The sequence below is a fragment of the Dromiciops gliroides genome, chromosome 4 (assembly GCF_019393635.1).
Source record: "Dromiciops gliroides isolate mDroGli1 chromosome 4, mDroGli1.pri, whole genome shotgun sequence".
Taxonomy (NCBI): domain Eukaryota; kingdom Metazoa; phylum Chordata; class Mammalia; order Microbiotheria; family Microbiotheriidae; genus Dromiciops; species Dromiciops gliroides.
Genome location: NC_057864.1, coordinates 242,825,909 through 242,846,251, shown reverse-complemented (window position 1 = coordinate 242,846,251; position 20,343 = coordinate 242,825,909). Strand labels below are relative to the sequence as shown.

Sequence of the window (20,343 nt, the reverse complement as noted above, 5' to 3'; positions counted from 1 at the left end):
CCAGGTCAAAAGAAAAAGACTGGAACTCAGAGGATCTGGGTTCAAATCCTGACTCTGTCACTTATTACCTGTATAGCTTGGGGCAAGTCACTAAAGCTCCGGTGTAAAATGAGGGAGACTGAACTTGATGACCTCTCTGATCCCTTCTATCTAAATCTATGACCCTAGGACTTGGATTATTATTCAGACTCATCAACCCACTACTTTAAATATGATAGAACAGGGTATACCACAACCAATCTTTTCTGCCAGTGAGCAGGCTGAAGGAAGAAAAAGCGGGCAATTTTACATCACAATTTGGCTAAGTATCTAATTCCTTTCTAATGTTTACATTATTAACATCAAAGTATTACAAAACCTCTGTCTTTACTTTCAAGCATTTTAAATGTGCAATTCTGGGTCTCAATTACTGTGATCATTATAACATGAAAAACGGATGCAGTGTCCCCTCCCTCCCCTTCCCTCCTCCTTATGGTGCCTCTTTTCTATAAAGAGAGCCAGGGGCTCTAGAAAGCCCAAATACAGATTCTAAATTGCTCAGGAGGTGTTGCCATAGTGGGATTTTTTTTCCCAATAAGAAGAGCACATTCAATGAGGGCTGAGTGACTGTCAGCAGGTGGGTGTTAAAATGGTCATGAACTCCTCTCGGGGCTGGCACCAAGAAGTCACATTCCAGGGAGGGCTTTTTAATGTGTCTCCAAGGGGGCCGAGTAATTGACAAGCTGAGAGAGCCCTGACTATTGACAGTCAGGAACAAGTCGTGAGCAGGCATCGACTGACAAAAAAAGAGAGCCAGCTAAAACATAGCAAGAGAGTTCTCCCCACCCCACTGTCCCCTGGCAACTGCACGAGGCCCCTTTGTTCCCACGGAAAAACCCCTTAGACGGCAAAAGAAGCCAATCTGAATCTGGCCTAGGAAACAAAAACCTAACTAGAAGGAAAGGGGGGAAAGGAAGGGAGGAGAGGTCAGTAGTCAGGGCTCCGTTCAGGGCCCACCCATATACTCCTGTCCTGGTAGCCAAAACCATTTACTGACTCAACAGACCATACTTCCTGGCTGCTTGTGGTGCTGAGTAAGGGAATACCAATGGATACCAAGGTCAGTGCACAGAGACTGCGGGAACATCTTTCCACCACCCTGGAGCAGTTGTCAAGCCCAGCCAAGTACTTTCCACAATAGCAGCTGTTGTCAGTCAACAAGTAGCTCACAGAGCCCACAGGATAAACAGCACTCTACACTCTGAGCTAGACATGAAGCATGTTATCCTTGACCTCAAGAGAAATAAACATGTAATTATCAGGAATGTGTAGCTATAAATACAATAATCAGGCAGAATAGGCCAGGTAGTGTTGGTCTGGAAAACAGGTGGGGTTAGGTGGTGCAATGGATAGAGTGCCAGGCCTAGAGTCGGGAAGACTCATCTTCCTGAGTATAAATCCAGCTTCAGACACTTACTAGCTGTGTGACCCAGGGCAAGTCACTTCACCCTGTTTGCCTCAGTTTCCTCATCTGTACAATGAGCTGGAGGAAATGCCAAACCACTCCAGTATCTCTGTCAAGAAAACCCCAAATGGGATCACGAAGAGCCAGACACAACTGAAATGACTGAACAACAACAACAAAGTGCTTTATAATGGCGAGTGCTAGACTTTGAGACAGGGAGACCTACATTTGAATGATTCCTCAGACATTTACTAGCTGTGTGACCCTGGGCAAGTCCAGTAACTTCTCTCAGACTCAGTTTCCTCACCAGTAATGTAAGGGGGTTGGACCGGATGACTTTCATGTCCCTTCTGGTTCTCAATCAATGATCCTGTGATCTTAAGTGACTGAGCAGGGTCTCAAAAGTAGTAAATGTCAGAGCTAGGACTCAACCCCAGGACTTTACCTTCCAAGTTCAGTGCTTTTCCTACCACACCATGAGGATGTACAATGGCTCCAGAGAACAAGGAGCCCTGAACGGGGCTAAACAGGAGGTCCTTATTTGAACTAGTAAGAAAAAAAAATTTCCACAGTCCAATTGGAAACTATAGGACCTAGTAATCACAGGAAGATGTTGAGTCGAGAGGAGAGAAGGGGAGAGATAGCATTTGTAAGTAAGAAAGTGTCCTTCTGGGAGGGCAAGACCTGGGAAAAACACTTGGGGGAGGTGGAGGGTTGGAAAGAGGCCTATGTACTCCAAAGGACAGAAATAGAAATTGAAAAACAAACATCTGAGAAGCCAGGCTGAGAATACAGAGTGGATAAGAAGGAAGAACTTTCTGCTGTCTTGTCATTAAGATGAAACATGTTAATTATAACAACCCATTCTATAGAATTTTGAGGTCTGCAAAGGCCTTTTCTCACACCCCTGTGAGATAGATAATACATACATTATATCATCACTACTTTGATTGTAATGGCAATGGAGGCTGATAGGGAAGGACAAATCATACAGAGAAGGAAAACAAGGCCTTACAAGGTTAAATTACTTGTCTTAGGTCACATAGCTAGTAAACACCCTGAGCTGGAATTCAGACTCAGGTCTTTTGTTTCAGATGTCCACCACTTTTGCAACTATTCAAAGTGACGAATATCAAAGCTTTTAGAGATCAGTTTCTGCAAATAGGGAAAGAGGGAGGTTTTTTTTTTTTAATTACACTTTAAAGATTGGAACTGACATCCAGAAAAGCAGAAATAGCAAGAGATGGAGGATTCGTCTGCAGGGCTGACTAGAAACCTGATTCTCTTTCCACAAAAGAGTGCACTATTTTTGACATGCCCTTAAGGAATTAAAAGGTTACCAGAAAAGCAAAAAACAACAGCTATCTAGCAGAGTGGATAGAGTGCAAGGCCTCGAGTCTGGAGTTCAAATCTAGCCTCAGACACTTACTAGCTGTGTGCCCATGGGCAAGTCACTTAACCTTGTTTGCCTCAGTTTCCTCATCTGTAAAATGAGCTAGACAAGGAAATGGCAAACCACTCCGGGATCTTTTCCAAGAAAACCCCAAAAGGAATCATGAAGAGTCGGACACGTCTGAAACGACTGAACAACAATAACAACATGGAAGGAAAAACATGAATTAGACTGGAATGGTCTCGATTTAACACTTTTTTATTGAATATAATGTGGACAAGGAAGAGAGTTAAGAAATACGGGTGAGTAGCGCCCCTTATTGGGGTAGCAACATGAATGGTGGCAACTGCGCATGAACGCTCGTCTACACTTGGCTCGGATGCCTTAACGCGCATGCGCCACCTTGCCTCTACCCGGCTCCTCCCTCGGAGGGGCGGCGAGCACAGGGGCCCAAGATGGCGGCCAGCCGTTACCGGCGTTTCCTCAAGCTCTGTGAGGAATGGCCTTTGGATGAGACCAAACGGGGCCGAGACTTGGGCGCTTACCTGCGGCAGCGGGTGGCGCAGGCCTTTCGGGAGGGAGAGAACACCCAGGTGACCGGACTGTGGGGTCCCGCCTAAAGCGGAAAAGCGGTTGGGGGGACGAAGGGACAAACGGGAGAGGACAGAATGGGAGGGGGCGGGGCGATGCAGGTTGCGAGTCGGGCGCGTGCGCACGCCTTTCCCTCACCGGTGGGGGGCGGGGCGAAGGGCTGGTTATAACACGTGGGTATTGGTCTGGACCCGCCACGTGTGTGGAGCTGACCTTCTGCCGAACCCTTTTTCCCTCTGGACTTGTTCTGCCGCCAGGCCCCATTTCCTGCCTGTGGCAACCAGAGCCGGAGACTTGTGTTTTAGAGGTCGTGTAGCCGAGATGCCCAATACACCCGAGAGAAAATCTCGAATATAACCTTCCTGACAAGTGGCCATCCAGCCTGCCCCTTAAAGACTTCTGGTGGTGGGGAATGTCCTAGCTACCAAAGCAGCCCGTTACATTTTGTCTTTTGCATTGTTGAGCCCAAATAACCCCTGCAATTTTCACCTGGTGGACCCAAAACAAATGATAAGAGCCCCACAACTAGTTACCATTACCTTCTTATTATGTACAGGGTACTGGGAAGACTGGAAAGCGCCGTAACCACCCTCCACCCGTGAGGGACTGTGGTAGAGTGGCAAGCACTGGACACAGTGCTGGGTACTGGTCTGACTCACCATACTAATTTGTGTGATTTGGGGCAAGTCACTTCATCTTTGGTTGCAAAAGGAATTGAGAGCATAATCTCTCTTGATGCTTCCAACTCAGATCCTCCCGATATCTTGCTTTTTGGGGGGCAGTTTCTGTGTCTGAATCTGTGGTAATATCCATCATAAATTCCATTGTTCTATTACCTCAGCTCTTTATGAACCGTGAAGCACAGTCAGCTCTTGAAGGTGTGGAAGAAATGATGAGAGATAATGTATAGAAAGCATTTTGTGAACCTTAAAGCACAGGAACACACACACACACACACACACACACACAATCAGGTGTTGGGGTAGTGGTTAAGAACATCCAGCTACAGACACTTAATATTTAACTATCTCTGCCTCGGTTTCCTTATCTGTAAAATGAGGATAATAAGAACATCTAACCCATAGGATTATAATTTTTTTTTTTTGGTGAGGCAGTTGGGGTTAAGTGACTTGCCCAGGGTCACACAGCTAGTAAGTGTCAAGTGTTTGAGGCTGGATTTTAACTCAGGTCCTCCTGAATCCAAGTGCAGGTGCTTTATCCACTGCGCCACCTAGCTGCCCCTAACCCATAGGATTATTGTGGGGATCAGATGAGATAACATGTACAGTGCTTTGTAAACCTTAAATAAGTATGTAAGTGCTAACTAATATTATTGTATTATTAATTTTTACTTCTCCCTGCTTGAGTTGACCTGTAATTTCTCTTCTAACTAAACTGATGAAACTGCACCCAGTTGTTAGTGCCTGTCCCCTCTCTTGTCATTTTGTATATATTTTTTATTTGTTTCTCTGCTTACCTGTTTTCCTCCAGATAGAATGTAACTTGCTTAAGAGGAAGGATCATTTTATTTTTGTATTTGTATGTCCAACCTCGAGTACAGTATCAGCATATAGTAGATGTTTAATAAATACTTGTTGAATGAATGATAAATAAGAGACTGTGTTTGCCTTCTGTAGCCATATGACCTGGTGAAGAAATATCAAGGGTGGAAAATGTGTCAGTGCTGCTTTATAATGCAATACAAACCCCAGAGTGGCTCATACTGGGTGACAGCTACAGCCCTTCTGCTTTGAAATTGTTAATCCTGATTGCTAACCCTAGACCACTTTATCATCATATTTCTATCATAGCTCTTTTGTGCATTGTGCTGTGTTGTTGTAGTTGTTTCCCTTTTAAGTTAGTCTCTGCACATGTTTGGTATTAGTAGTTATATTAACCAGTTTAACTTAATAGAGGCATTGTGGTTTAGTAGATAAAAAATTGGACTTGGAATTAGGAAGGTTCAGATTCCAAAACTGATACTTACTGACTGTGTGAACATGGGCAAGTTATTTGTGTATCTGAGACTCAAAGGCAACTCAAAGATTTATCTATTCAATATCAAAGACTTATCTCTGAAATTAGGATAGGTTGGGGTAGTTCCCACACTGAAGGGGCAGCCAGGTAGCTCAGTAGAGTCTGGAGTCAAGAAGACCTGACTTCAGCTCTGGCCTCAGATACTTCCTAACTATGTGACCCCGAGCATCTCTCTTATTTTTTGTTTGTTTTGTTTTAATTTTATTATTTTTAAAATTTTTTCTCAATTACATATAAAGATTTTTTTGAGTTCCAAATTTCCCTCCCTGGTCCCGAGGCCAGCAAGGAATTTTTTTTTTTTTTTTTGGTGAAGCAAGCAATTTGAAAGAGGTTATACATTACAATCATGTTAAACATATTTCTACATTAATCAGAACAAAAGAGGAAAAAACACAAGAAAGAATAAACAAGAACAAGAACAAAAAAAGCAACAACAAAAGTGAAAATAGTATGCTTCAGTCTGCATTTAGACTCCATAGTTCTTTTTCTGAATGTGGAGAGCATTTTCCACCCTAAGTCTTTTGGCATTGTCTTGAGTCATTGTATTGCTGAGAAGAGTTAAGTCTCTCACAGTTGATCATCACAAAATATTGTTGATTGTGTACAATGTTCTCTTGGTTCTGCTCATTTCATTCAGTATATTCATGTAAATCTTTCCAGGTTTTTCTGAAATCCATCTGCTTATTTCTTACAGCACAATAGTATTCCATTACATTCATATACCACTTGTATAGTTGTGGGCATCCCCTCAATTTCTAATTCTTTGCCACCACAAAAAGAGCACTGAGCATATCTCTTAACATCTGTTTGCTTCAGTCTCTTTATAAAATGAGGATAATAACACCTACCTCCCAGGGTTGTGAGGATCAAATGAGATAATATTTATAAAGCACTTAGCACAGTGCCAAGCTCATAGTAAGCATTATATAAATCTTAGATGTTATTATTATGAACTTTCAGAATTTCAGTCAGAAAGCATCTCAGCAGCCATCTAGTACAATCTATATTCAAAAAAGGCTTTCTAGTCCTACATGCCCAGCAAGCATCTACTTAAAAACCTCCAGTAATGGGAACAGGATGAGCAGAGGTAGGATAGCCACTTGTCTGGTAGGTTGTAGTGCTGATTCCTTTTGGATATGTGTTGTACTAGATGGCTAATTGACATCCTTTACAACTCTAAAACTATGTAATTCTGGGAATACATAACAGTTCTCTTATACTTATATAACAACTCTCAAATACTTAAAGATAATTATGGTTGCTCCTTTCCTCCCCACTCTCCTTTTCAGGATGACGATCAGTGTCTTCATTTGTTCAGCTTATTCAAATTATCATGTGTACTCAGGGCCCCTCATCATTTTGTTTGCCCTCATCTGGATGTTCTCCAGTTTAATAATGTCCTTCATAAACTATGGTGACCAGAATGAAACATAGTCTTCCTCATATAGGATAATACTTCATTTCTTGATATATTAGTAGGTAGTTAATAAATGCTTGTTGATTGACTGACTGACTGATTGAATAGTCCTTTTTGCAGACCTGAGAACAACCATAGACTCTGCCAGATTTTAAACTTCAACTTCAGTTTTGCAATGAAAGATACGTAATTAAAAATAATACTACAAATATGTAGCATTAAATTCAGTTCTGACTACATCAGAGAACGGAGAGACTATCCCTTGCTTATTCTTGGAAGTTTTGCCTCCTTTAATGCAACCCAAGCTAGATCACATTTTTTTTGTTCTGTCTACTATACCACAGTGCACTAAGATCCCCAGATCTTTCTCAGACCAACTGCTAGCCCTGCCTTTCCATCTGTTATTTGGCAAGTCAAGTTTTTGGATCCAAACTTGAGACTTCACACTATCCTTATTCAGTTTCCTCATGGTAGACATTTAGCCCAGTGCTCTGGCCTATGTCAAGATTCATTTAGATCCTGGCTCTTGTCATCCAGGGTGGTGCTTATCCTTCCCAACTTTGTGCCATCTACAATTGGATAAAGATGCTTTCTATTCATTTTTCCAAGTCACCAATAAAAATGTTAAGTAGCACAGAATCAAGCCCAGATTCCTGTGGTATGCCACTAGTGACATTTCCCATTTGACATCAGACCACACCATAACTATCCTTTGGGTGCAGCTATTCAGCCAGTTGAGTGCAGCTCTAAAAGTCTCAGGCAGGATTTGAACTCAGGTCTTCCTGACTCCAAGCCTGGCATTCTGTTTGCTATTTATTGACGACCAGGAGAGGTCATCTCTAGGAGGTAGCATGTGAGCTGAGCTTTGAATAAAGCTAGCAATTCTACGAGGCAGAGGTGAAAGGAGTCTATGCCAGGCGTGGGAGACAGCCTGTGCAGACAGTCAGGAGATAAGATGCTGAATTCTGGCACCAGCAAATAGACCTATTTAGCTAATGTGTAGAGTGTGTGAAGGAGAGAAATTGTGCAGTAGTCCCAAAAAGGAAGGGTGGGAACAGATTATGAAGGGCTTTAAAATCAAATGGAGGGGGGCGGCTAGGTGGCGCAGTGGATAGAGCACCGGCCCTGGAGTCAGGAGTACCTGAGTTCAAATTTGGCCTCAGACACTTAACACTTACTAGCTTTGTGACCTTGGGCAAGTCACTTAACCCCCATTGCCCCGCAAAAAAAAAAAAATCAAATGGAGGAATTTGTACTTTATCTTCGAATCAGAAGGAATCCCCTGAAGCTTTTTGAGCAGGAGAATGACATGGGCAGATAGATACCTGTGCTTTGGTGGAGAGTCTGGAGACTGGGGCACCAACAGGAAGCAATTGTAGTCTAGGTCAGAGGTGATAAGGACCATGTGAGTGGAGAGAAATGAATTGATGTAAGGTTTGTAAATATAGAATTGACAAGACTTACCATGTGCCTGTATGAGGTAGTATAGGGAAGGGTCAAAGGGAGCTCTTGAGATTGTGAATCCAGGTGACAGGAAGGACGATGATGCCCTCAACAGAAATAATAAGGAAAAAGGGAGAATTTGGAGGGAATAATGAGTTTTCTTTTGGACATATTGAATCTGAGGTGCCTCCAGGACATTTAGCTAGAGGTGTCCAATGGGAAATAAGTGTTTAGACACAATAAGTGCCTAATTATTATTTTTTATAGTTGCTATCAGACATCAGGATACCTAAAATAGCTGATGTGGCAAACAGAATTAAGAGAAGAAGCAGCAAAGTGAATCATTCAAATATTTTAGTGCCTTCTATGTGCAGAGCAATGTGCTAAGCACTGTGGGAAATGCAAAAGAAGGTAATATATAGTCCTGCCTTCATAGAACTTTCAGTTTAGTTGGGGGGACTTGAAATGTTGTGAAAACTGGTGGCAGCATAAGTTGATGGTGGGTAGTCTTCTTGAAATGTTAAGATGAAGGGACAGCTAGGTGGTGCAGTGGATAAATCTCCTGCCCTGGATTCGGGAGGACCTGAGTTCAAATCTGGTCTCAGACACTTAACCCTCATTGTCTGAAAAAAAAAAGAAAATTAGAACAAAAGTAATCAAATCCTTGTCCTAAAAAACATGTTATCTGATAGAATTAAGAGACTGTCGTTCACTGATGACCACTTTGCATGCTGGTGAAAGGGTAGAAATAGAGAGAGCTTTTAGTCTTCTTACTTGGAAATATTAGTTCAATTCAGACTTCAGCAATAGTTATTAAATGCTTGTTAAGAACAAAAGCGGGGGGGGGGGTGGTGGAGAGGAACAGCTTGGTGGTGCAGTGGTTAGAGCACTGACCCTGGATTCAGGAGGATCTGAGTTCAGATCTGGCCTCAGACACTTGACACTGTGACCCTGGGCAAGTCACTTAACCCCAATTGCCTCACCAAAAGAAGAAGAAGAAGAAAAGCCTAGTAGTGCCTTGGCATGCACAGTACCAGTGTAATGGGGTGTTCAGATGGACAGAGTCAAGTTCAAGCTTAGTGTCAGAGATGCCTTGAAAACTTAAAAAACTTCAGATGGATACTGGCAACTCTAAACAGGTATATTAAAACAGTAAGAATCAAGTGACTGGGATTTTTTTATATGAGGGTAGTGGATGTCTGCAATGCCCATCTCCTGGCTTCACCAGTTACTAAGAAAGAAAATGGTATGAGAAAATTAGGGGGGTTTTGTACTGTTATATTTATTGCTAGTTAAACTTGAACAATTAGGCAACTCCTCCTGTTACATGACCTTTCTAAGGCATCCCTCTTTTCCACATAATCTAAGCCACCTTCTTTAACACTGAAGAAATTTGGGATCCACAGTCATTTTGACGGGTTTGTGGTTTGTTTTTTAAAAGCTATGCCACTTTTTTTAAAGCCTTACCAAAATTAATGGGAAGAATGTTGCACACTTTGCATTCATCAGCATAGTCATGCCTCATTTTTATTAAATGGCCTCAATAAGTTGTTATTCTTATCAGAAACCACACTTTGAGATTCATTGTCCCAATATATATCCCATTTCAAGATGCACTTCTGGACAGCCTATGTGCCCCCTTAAATCAGCCAATAAGGAACCAGGTGGTGGGAAGCTGGAGACCTCCTGTTGCATTCCAAACATTCTCTCCACAGGCTTTAAAAAAAGAAAAGAAAAGAAAATGAGTATGTCACATAATTTTAGAGCTGGAAGGAACCTTTAACATCTTTGTCTTTAACATGCAAGCTCTTCAAGAGTACCTGTTCCTTGCCATGCTGAGAGCTTAATAAGTGTGAATAACAATGTGGAGGGTGGTAGCAGAACTACTGTAATTGTTGACTTAACTACTAGAAAATGAGCAAGTTCTTTTAATGAGTTTATTTGGTACTGAAACTGATTTCCAAGAGATCTGTAACTACAAACCAATGTCCATTTATGTAAACCTCAGTAGAAGAATCATAAAGTCTGTTACTTGCTAAGAAGTCTCTCAAGAGAACTATAAATGATATTGAATAAGCCTTTAAAATAAATACAAATGACTCAGTACAGAAGTAGTTAAACTGCCCCAGATTTAAAATGATTGTAATAATTTTCTGGATTTCTCTGTTGAGAGTCAAAGACTTTTTATATATAGTTATCTTAACTGTCTTTAAATTCATGTTACATATACATGCAGTCTTGACAGGGATATCAATAACTGGCATGTATACACATACCAAATTCATTTATTCAGCACCTACTACATGCTAGGCACCAGTACCCTCAAGGAACTGATATTCTTAGGTGGGTAGATGTCTAGGGGAAGAAAACATGATCATCGATAAGCAAATATAAAATACAGCTATTTTAGAATGGTGCAAGGTAGGACCTAGGGGATCAGTATGATCCTCTGTAGGAGGGGGCACTTCTTGTGAATTTTGAAGGAATGGAGGGATTCTGTTATTCAAGGCATAGAATAAGCCTGTGCAAAGGAGCATAGATGGGATATGGAATGCCCCACACAGGGAATATAGCAGGTAGGTCATTTTGGCTAGAATATTGGATGTGTAATTGAAAGTAATCTACAGTAGTCATGGAAAGGAAGGCTAGAGTCCAATTGTGAAGGGCTTTAAATGTCAAACAGAAGAGTTTGTGTTTTATCCTAGAGGCAAGAGAGGAGTCCCTGGAGCTTCATGAGCAGTGGGGTAGCATGATCAGCTCTGTGTGAAGGACAGATTAAAGAAGGGGAAAGAAACACTGGAGGCTGAGGGAAGGAGGAAAGAACTGTCCAGGCCATTTCTGAGCTGAAGCAACAATAAAGCACTCTATATATTCTTGTTCCCCTCCTCCCTCTTCCCCTTCCTGGCAAAATCTGATTTATGAAAGAAATCTGCCTAGCAACAGATTGTCCTTTTTTTCAGTTATAGTATTTTTGTCAGCTATAATAACCGCTGCTCACATATATGTGTAATACTATGCCATTGGGGCAGCTAGGTGGCGCAGTGGATAGAGTACCAGCCCTGGATTCAGGAGGACGTGAGTTCAAATCTGGTCTCAGACACTTGATACTTACTAGCTGTGTGACTCTGAGCAAGTCACTTATCCCCAATTGCCTCACACACACTATATATATATATATATATATATATATATATATATATATATATATATATATATATATATATAGCCATCACAGAACACTTTCCCATAAATTATGGAATTTAATCACCATGATCCTTTGAAGTAAGCAGTGCAAATATCATTGTACCCTTTTTAGAGATGAAGAAAGTAAGATGCAAAGAAGTTATGTAACTTGCTCACAAAGCTGTTGAGTGGTAGAGCCTGGGCCAAAAGTCACATTTCCTCCCTCCGAACTTGATTTATCTCTGGGCTCCAGCATGCTGCCCTCTATTATTAGAAATGAGGATGACAGTCACAGGAAGTAAGCTTCCTTTGGACAAAGGGGATTCAAACATTGCCCTCTATAGTCTAGAGGTAGCTAGAACTGTTTCTGAATGTGGCTAGAGTGAAGCAGGAGAATCATGGAGTGAGCCACATTGTATGTATGAAGATGGAAAGCCTTTTTCTAGGAGAATGATTGGAACAATTTTTATCATATCTTTTTTCTGTTCAAAACCTACAGTTCAGTTCATTTCTAGATGCTAGGAACTAGGGATACAAGGATGAAAAAAGCCCAAGGCCTATCCTCAAGGGGCTTACTAAGGCAAATACAATATGTACACATGTAATGTAAGAAAGAGCGTGATGAGGCAAAGGAAAGATCCAGACAAAGTTGTCTAGGAAAATTTAAGAAGGGAAGAGAATACTTTTAGCTGAATAATCAGAGAGGACTTCATGGTGAAGATGAGCTGAGCCTTGAGGAAAAGGAAAAGTTTTAACAGGAATTGATAGAGAGAGAGCATTGCAAGCACAGCAGATAGCTTTCATAAGTGAATGGAGGCAGGAAACAGCAGGATGATGTAAAAACCCAAACTGGTAGTCTGATTTGTAGTTTGTCTAGAATACATGTATGTGTTTATTTTACTGAGAGAGGGGGAGAGAGAGAGAGAGAATGAGAATGTTCATGGAGAATAACATAAAATAAAGCTAGAAAGGACGGTTGGGGCCAAATTGTAAAAGGCCTGAATGCCAGGTACAGTATTTATGTTCCATCCTATAATCAGCAGGGGACTATTAAAGGTTTTTGAGCGAGAGTGACAAACCAGATTTGTGCACTAGGAAGGTTATTTTGACAACTGTGAAGGATGAAGGAAGAGATTGGGGGTTGAGTAATCAGTATAGAAGGTTATTACAATAATCTTGGACAGTGATGGAGGACCTGAACTAGGATAGTAGCAGTGTGGCATCAGCATCTGCTATTTGGTAAAATCTTCAGGCTGTCAATTGATTGACTATGCAGGATATGGGAGAAGGAAGAGTCATCTTTCAATGACTCAGATTTCTACCCTAGATGACTAGAAATATTCAAATAACAGCAATGTTGGGAAGAGAGACAGATTTAGAGAAGTGATGAGTTCTGTTTTGGACTGTATTAAGTTTGAGGGTCCAATGGGAAATGAAGGTGGAAATATCTAACCAGTAACTTGTGTCTCTGGAGCCCAAGAGTAATACTGGGGCAGGATACACAATCCTGGAAGTCATTTAAACTTATGGAGCAATTGTAATCATCAAAGGAATCATTAGAGAGAAAAAAGAGGGCAGAGGCCAGAATTAAGATCAGGAAAACAATAAACCAACAAAAGAGGCCAAAAAGGAGGAGATAGATAGGAGGCAGAATGAGAAGGCCATGTCAGAAGCCAAGAAAGTTCAAGAAGAATGAAGACTGAGAAAAGGTGATTCAATCACAAGGTTGTTGGTGTCCTTGGATACAGTAGTTTTGGTAAAGTGGTGGAGGGTCAGAAGCCATATTACAAAGGGGTTGAAGAATGAATGTGTTTTCTGGAAGTGGGGTCTAGAAAGGATTAAAGGTCATCTCCAACCCCTTCATTTTACAGATGAGGAAACTGAAATTCAGAGAAGTGACTTTATGCCAGTCTCACAGGTAGTAAGTGGCAGAAATGAGATTCGAAGTTAGGTCTCCTGCAGGACTCCCTTACTCTTTCCACTGTACAGATTTAGAAGGCAACTTCTAGAAATTTTGCTGTGAATGAGGAGAAGAGAGAAAAGACAGTTTGGGGGTAAAACTAGTTTCAAGGCTTTTTGTTTGTTTTTTTAAAGAATAGAGAGCAGAGCATATTTTTAGGGAGAGGGAAAGAATCTAGAAGAGTAAGGGAAAAAATGAAGATAAAAGACTGAGGATGATTGAAGGAGCAAGATCTCAGAAAAGACGGGCCCAAGGATTAACCTTGGCAAGAAGGGCTTTGTTTTCTAAGACTAGAACAAAGGAAAAAGAATTCATGAAGAAGATAGAGAGGTTTTGAAATGTGAATGATGGGAGACAGGGGAGTTCACAGTGGATGACATCAATCTTCTCAGTAAAGTTGGAGACAGTCTCATCTAAATGTGGAGTTATGGGCTTCAGAGGAGTTTGAAACATCCCCTTAACTCATCGACAGGTTTGAGGCCTTTTAGTTACCCTCCACTTGATTTAGGCCATTTGCCCAGAAGATTTTACAAAGCGTGGCTGCTGTGCATGCCCCAGCTTCTTGGAGTCACAGGTGAGAGAGTTGGGAGAAGGTGGACACCAAAGGTGGATGAGCAGCCCCGAAAGGAGCTCAGCAAGCCCTCATACCAGAGGTACTAGTCTTCCCTGAACATCTCATATGCCCCTTATTAACATTATAAGTGATGGGGAGGAGACTTCCAAGGGATGTAGTAGAATTGGTGGACAGAAGAGGTTAGGGACTGGGGAGAGGAATGTTTGAGGTAGATAGGGATGAGAGTTTGCTAAGAAGTAATAATTAGGGGCAGCTAGGTGGCACAGTGGATAGAGCACTGGCCCTGGAGTCAGGAGGACCTGAGTTCAAATCCAACCTCAGACACTTAACACTTACTAGCTGTGTGACCCTGGGCAAATCACTTAACCCCAATTGCCTAAAAAAAGAAGAAGAAGTAATAATTATAAATGACATAATTTAATGGTTTTAAAAATGTTTGACAAAATTATCTATTCTGATCTTTGTGATAATACCATGAGATATTCTTAGCTCCATGTGCAGGTTAGGAAACTGAGGTCAAATGACTTACCCAAGGTCACATCACTAGCAGTCTGGATTCAAACCCAGATCTTTTGACTCTAAGTCCATTGTTCTTTTCATTGCACCAGAGCTGCCATCAGTGGTACAAACTCAGGTCTCAGTTGCTTGCTTAAAGCCCATCCACCATCCGGCCCCAGTTTACCTCTCCAGCCCTCTTTGTCCTACATAGTGAATACAGCCAGTATAATTAGGGTTACACTAGATAATCTCAAAGAGCGCTCCATTTGTAAATCCTATATCATCCAGGCTGCTCAACTCTTGTAGCTCCCCACCCTCCCGACACACACTGTACTTATTTAATAGCAGCATCTTTTCCTATATTGTAACCTTCCTTTCCCTGACCTAACTCTACCTATCCAAATCCCTGTCTATCCTTCAAGACCCTCCACACATTCCTGTTTCTTTGGAGGGCTCCATTAATTGTAATTTCAATGAACACAACCTTGGAGTCATTCTGGACTCTTCCTTTCATAGTCAGTCATTTGCTAAGTCTTGTGGATCTTATCTCTAAACATCTCTCACACTTTCCCCCTCCTCTGCATCCAGACAACCTAATCCAGGCTCTCCTCACCCCTTTCCCGAACATACTCTATGGTCTCCTTGTCTCTAGTCTCTCTCCTCCCCTAAATGGATGTTCCTAAAGCCTGGGTCTGACCTTGTCAGGGCCTCCCCTCACTTAGAAATCATCTGTACTCGCCTGACTTTAGGTTAAAATGCAAAGTCTTCATTCAGCCTGGAGTTTTAAGCCTTCTGCAAGCTGGCTCCCCCTTATCTTTTCAGATCAATTTTATGTTACTTCCCTTCATACACTTGGTGCTCCAGTCAAGTTCTAGCTGAACTTGACATGCCACATCCCACCTCCTTGCTTCCCTGTACATCTCACCTCCCCATAGTCCCTGGATATCCCCTTGGCTTTTTAAAATTCTGAGCTTCCTTCAAGCCACTTTCTACCAAACCTTTGTTGATCTCCCCCAATTGCTCTTGCTTCCTCCTGAAATTAACCTGTATTTATTTACCTATGAACACACGGAATGCAAGAACTGTTTGTTTTTGTCTGTATGTCCTCAACACCTAGCATTTTTTTCTATATCATTTTCAATACCTAGTGTACTGTCTTTTACATTTAATATCTGTTGAATTGTATTGAAGGCCAAACTCAAATCCCACCTCATCAATGAAATCTTTTCTTCCTACTCTAGCCTTATATTATTTAATTGTTTAAATGTGGGTCTTGTCTTCTCCACTAGATCATAAGTTTCAAGGAAGGTGCTTTGTTTTATACTTTATATCATTCTCAGTGCCTAGCATGGTGCTGTGCACATAAGAGGTGCTCAATATTTTAATAAAAAGGAATAAAGATCTTATAAAAGAATGAAGTAATTCCAGGAACTCATTACCAAGTAATAAAAGCTTTTCCTTCCTAGATTTCTCCTAGACTGAAGCCTGATCCACCTTAATTAGTGAAACAATTTGCTATACCCTTTTCCAAAAGTACTTCTCTCTTTTGTATGTCTAGAATGGGTTCTCTGCTTTACCAGTTGCTATCACTATCCAGAATTCAATTTTAAAAATTGAAATCAGTGCCTGGGGCACTGGTGTAGATTTGTATGTATAAAAGTTTAATATGGTAAAGAGAAATTTACTGACGGCTGAGCAGGGGAAATGCAAAAGGAGCAAAAATAGAGCTATAAAGGACATTTTGTCACTTGAACATCTATTTTATTCACATTTAGTGAACATTGCTGAATTTTTCATAATGCTACTATTGCTGCCTTTTTTCAGGTCTAGTACATCTATTAGTCCTAAAATTTCAGTACTCATTAGGTCTGAATACAAAATCAGATAATCTAAAGCTTACAAGTGATATTTATAAATGTTAACAATATATATCATCAGAAAAACCCAGAAATGTTTATGCTGGATCCATGAGCAAAGTACAGGCCATCAGTAAATGAAAAAAACTATTGGAATTAGCTTGCTGCCTGTAGTAGAGTTCTCTCAAAGTAAACAAGATAATTTTTGATGTTTGCTGAGTTTGACTTCGAAAGGAAACATAGATTTGGCCATTGCTCCATTTCTTTTTGAGCAGTTGGAAGTACTTGTAATTCTTTTTTTCTTTTCTTTTTTTTTGTGGGGCAATGAGGGTTAAGTGACTTGCCCAGGGTCACACAGCTAGTAAGTATCAAATATCTGAGGCCAGACCTGAACCCAGGTCCTCCTGAATCCAAGGCTGGTGCTCCATCCACTGAGCCATCTAGCTACCCCAGTACTTGTAATTCTTTAAGAAACAAATTCCTTCTTCCCTTACCTCTATTACTGTTGATAATGCCACCTAGCTAGTTGTGCACCCTTCTGGCCTGTCATTGGTAACCTGAAATATATAGCTAGGTAACTAATTTTTTCTAAATATTTTCATTGAGTATTAGGTACCATACAAGTTGTTGGAGTCTATCTCATTGCCTCACTAAATTCTGCTGATTTTAGCAACTTGCCCATATAACTAAGAAAATCTCAGGAGGCTTAAGTTAGTCACAAAATCACAGTATTTTAGAGTTGGAAGGCACCTTAGCAACCATTAGTTCAACCCATACCCCCAACTGAATTCTCACTATAGCACATTTGAAGACCTTCAATGAGGGGAACCTACCACCTCCCAAGGTAGCTATTTCTAGATAGCTCAAATTATTAGGAAGTTTTTTTTCCTAACATAAATCTTTAATTGGCTTTTTTTGTAATGTCTCTCCATTGTTCCTAGTTCTTTCCACTGGACCCACACAAGATCAAATTTGATTCCTCTTCAGCCCAACCATTTTTCAGGTACTTCAAGACCTTAGCTCTTGACCTTCAAGTATTTCAAGACCCCTTAATATCCCCAACCTTTCCCCCCTAGCTTCTCTTTTCTTGGCTAAATATGCCTAGTTTATTTAACTGGTGTTCATGGACTAGAAGGTCTTCACTATTCTAATTTACCATTAAAAACATCTAGATGGTGTAGTAGATAGAGCGTTGGACATGGAGTCAGGAATACTTCAGGTGCAAATCCATTTCAGACACAGGACATATTGGTGATAAAGAGATGTGACCCTGGACAAGTCATTTAACTTCTATCTGCCTTACCTTTCTCATCTCTACTATAATAGCACCTACTATTTGTAAAGCACTTTGCAAACCTTAAAGCAATATGTAAATGCTAGCTGTTATTGTTATTATTCTGATTGTCCTCCTCTGGACACTCTCTAGATTATCAATATCCTTTCTAGAATGCAGTACCCATAACTGAACACAATACACTGTGCCCTGGTCAGACCTACATTTGGACTTATCACCTCCTTATTCAGTTTAGGGTTATAACAAGGGATAGCTAACAAGAGAGTTCATCCCAAATCTCTTACATAAAATCTGAACAGCTGTAGAAATTGAAGCAGAAACAAAAGAGGCATCTAGATTAGAAAGAGTTTAAAGGAAGAGGGTATAGCTAATAATTGTGGTGATGGCAGAATGCCCAACAGGATGTGGATGAAGAAATAGAAAACCTAGAAGAGCTCTTTAAAGACTTGGTGGAAGCTGAAATTGGGTGATTCAAGGAGAAACTTAATTGGGAGGAAGCAGAGTCAGTGGATGTGAATTGTATGCCCCAAAGCTTGAAAATACAGTGGAAAAGATGGCAAGAATGTTAGGTTGAGAGGAAGGTTGAGGCCATTGACCTTAGTTCTTATAAGTACTTTCTCCAACAGGATGCTCAGAGTTCTCCATGCCATCTCATCCTGTACAATTTAAGACTGTGCCATAAATAATAATAATAGAAGGCCCTGAAAGTGTTCCTCTAGTTCTTTTAATATATTGAAGCTACTAGTAAAATACTTAAGCTGTTTGTTGCTTCTCATTCTTCAATATTTTTTGTTTTGGGGTTTTTTTGTGAGGCAATTGGGGTTAAGTGACTTGCCCAGGGTCACACAGCTAGTAAGTGTCAATGATCTGAGGCCGGATTTGAACTCAGGTCCTCCTGAATCTAGGGCCAGTGCGCCATCTTCTGCGCCACCTAGCTGCCCCTCATTCTTCTATATTATTAATCCACCTCCTTTTTTCAGTCATATACCTCCTTGATGTCATCTCTTAGGCTAGTTTGTGGATAACAAAGCATCACTGGTGATATGCTGGAACCTATCATGAATTATTTCGTTATCCTTTGAGGTACCTGCAATTTTCATTCTTTTGAGTTTGTGTTTAGTTTATATCATTCATAGCCAGGATAGATCATCTGGAAAACTGGTTGATTGGTTGGTTGTTTTCCTTTATCCTCAGAGAGGACCAAAATGACATCACTATGTTGGAGTCAAGGTAGAGTGTGTATGACTATGGCCAATTAGACCAATAATGATTTCAGAATTCTCTCCCACAGGTTGGGTACAAATGGTCCATATGAACATTTGGGGTGGAAGTGTCTCTAAATTTGTACATCTCAAGTTTCTTTTGAGCTGATGCAGTTCTGCTTTGTTCATAGAGCAGAGCGCCTTTGAAACAGGCACACCATACTGAGTGGTCCTTTGCCAGTATCTCCCATATCATGCAATCAATTCAAAGTTCTTCAGAGAGACCTTGAGTGGATCCTTGTATTGCTTCTTCTGACCTCCATGTGAGCACCTGTGTTGTGTGAGTTCTCTGTGAAATAGTCTTTTAGGCACACATACATTTGGCATTCAAACAACACGGTCAGCCCGTAAGAGTTTCACTCCGCAGTAGACTTGGAATGTTTGGCACTTCAGCTTGAGAGAGGACCTCATATTCATGATAAAGAGATGGAATTCTCTCCAACCCAGTCTTCTCGACTATGGGTCTTGGTCATTGTCCATCTAGGGTGCCTATTCAAGATATATATTTGGCGTGCTAATTCAGTGGGCTGTTCCTCCAACTGTATGTCATTAGTAAATATCAACAAGCATTTACTAAGTGCCCGTTATAGATCAGCATGGTGCCAGGGAGACAAAAACAAAAGTGAAGCAGTCCCTGCTCCCAGGGAACGTCAGATCTAGTGCTGCTCGTGGTCCTGACATGGCAGTAGTTTCCATTAAACCAGGGTCAACAACATGTACACATAGAGGACATACAAAGTATGTAGAGATGATTTATGAGGAGAGACATGAGCAACTGGGGAGATCAGGAAAGGCTTCATGGGGAATACAGTGCTGTAGGTGAGCCTTGAGGAGAGAGTACCTCATGGGCATGGGAGACAGCCGGTGCAAAACATGGACTAGGAGAGGGACAGCTGCACCTGAGGGACGTAAGGATGCCAGGTTGGCTAGACAGAAGGGAAGTCATGTGTAATACTCCATACCAAAAAGGTGTAAACTAACTAATATGTACTTTTCTACTAGTGTGCTTTTCTAATATATATAATAAAACAATAATCTTATGTGAATAATCAGTTACATACTTCCTTGAGATTCTATACTGGTCTAGGGCTTGCTGGAATGAATACTATGCCATAAGCAGGTTGCAGATAGGAGCCTTTAGAAAATTTTACCTTCAGTAGGGAAGCCTTCAGGTTAGGATCAATCAGTGATAAAGTATTTATTAACAGTTTGATGTGAGATAGTCAATGAGGACACAAAGGTAAAAGTAAAATAGTCTTTACCCTCAAGAAGCTGCCATTCTAGAGGCAGCAGCGATATGTACATATATAGTAGATAGAACATCTATATAAAACAAGTACAGTATAAGTAAAGGGGCCAGCAGCCAGCAGAATCTGGAAAGGGCCCATGTA

The 20,343-nt window shown here is 41.0% G+C and overlaps 1 protein-coding gene across 1 annotated transcript in view; it reads left to right on the top strand.

Moving 5' to 3' along the window:
- The first annotated feature begins 3,253 nt into the window (after positions 1-3,253).
- Positions 3,254-20,343, top strand: part of LOC122755768 (ubiquinol-cytochrome-c reductase complex assembly factor 2) — a 30,981-nt gene continuing 13,891 nt past the window's right edge. The window contains exon 1 of the mRNA XM_044004595.1: positions 3,254-3,430. Within this exon, the coding sequence (XP_043860530.1) occupies positions 3,293-3,430 (138 nt within the window). The 5' untranslated portion in view covers positions 3,254-3,292. The remainder of the gene's footprint in view (positions 3,431-20,343) is intronic.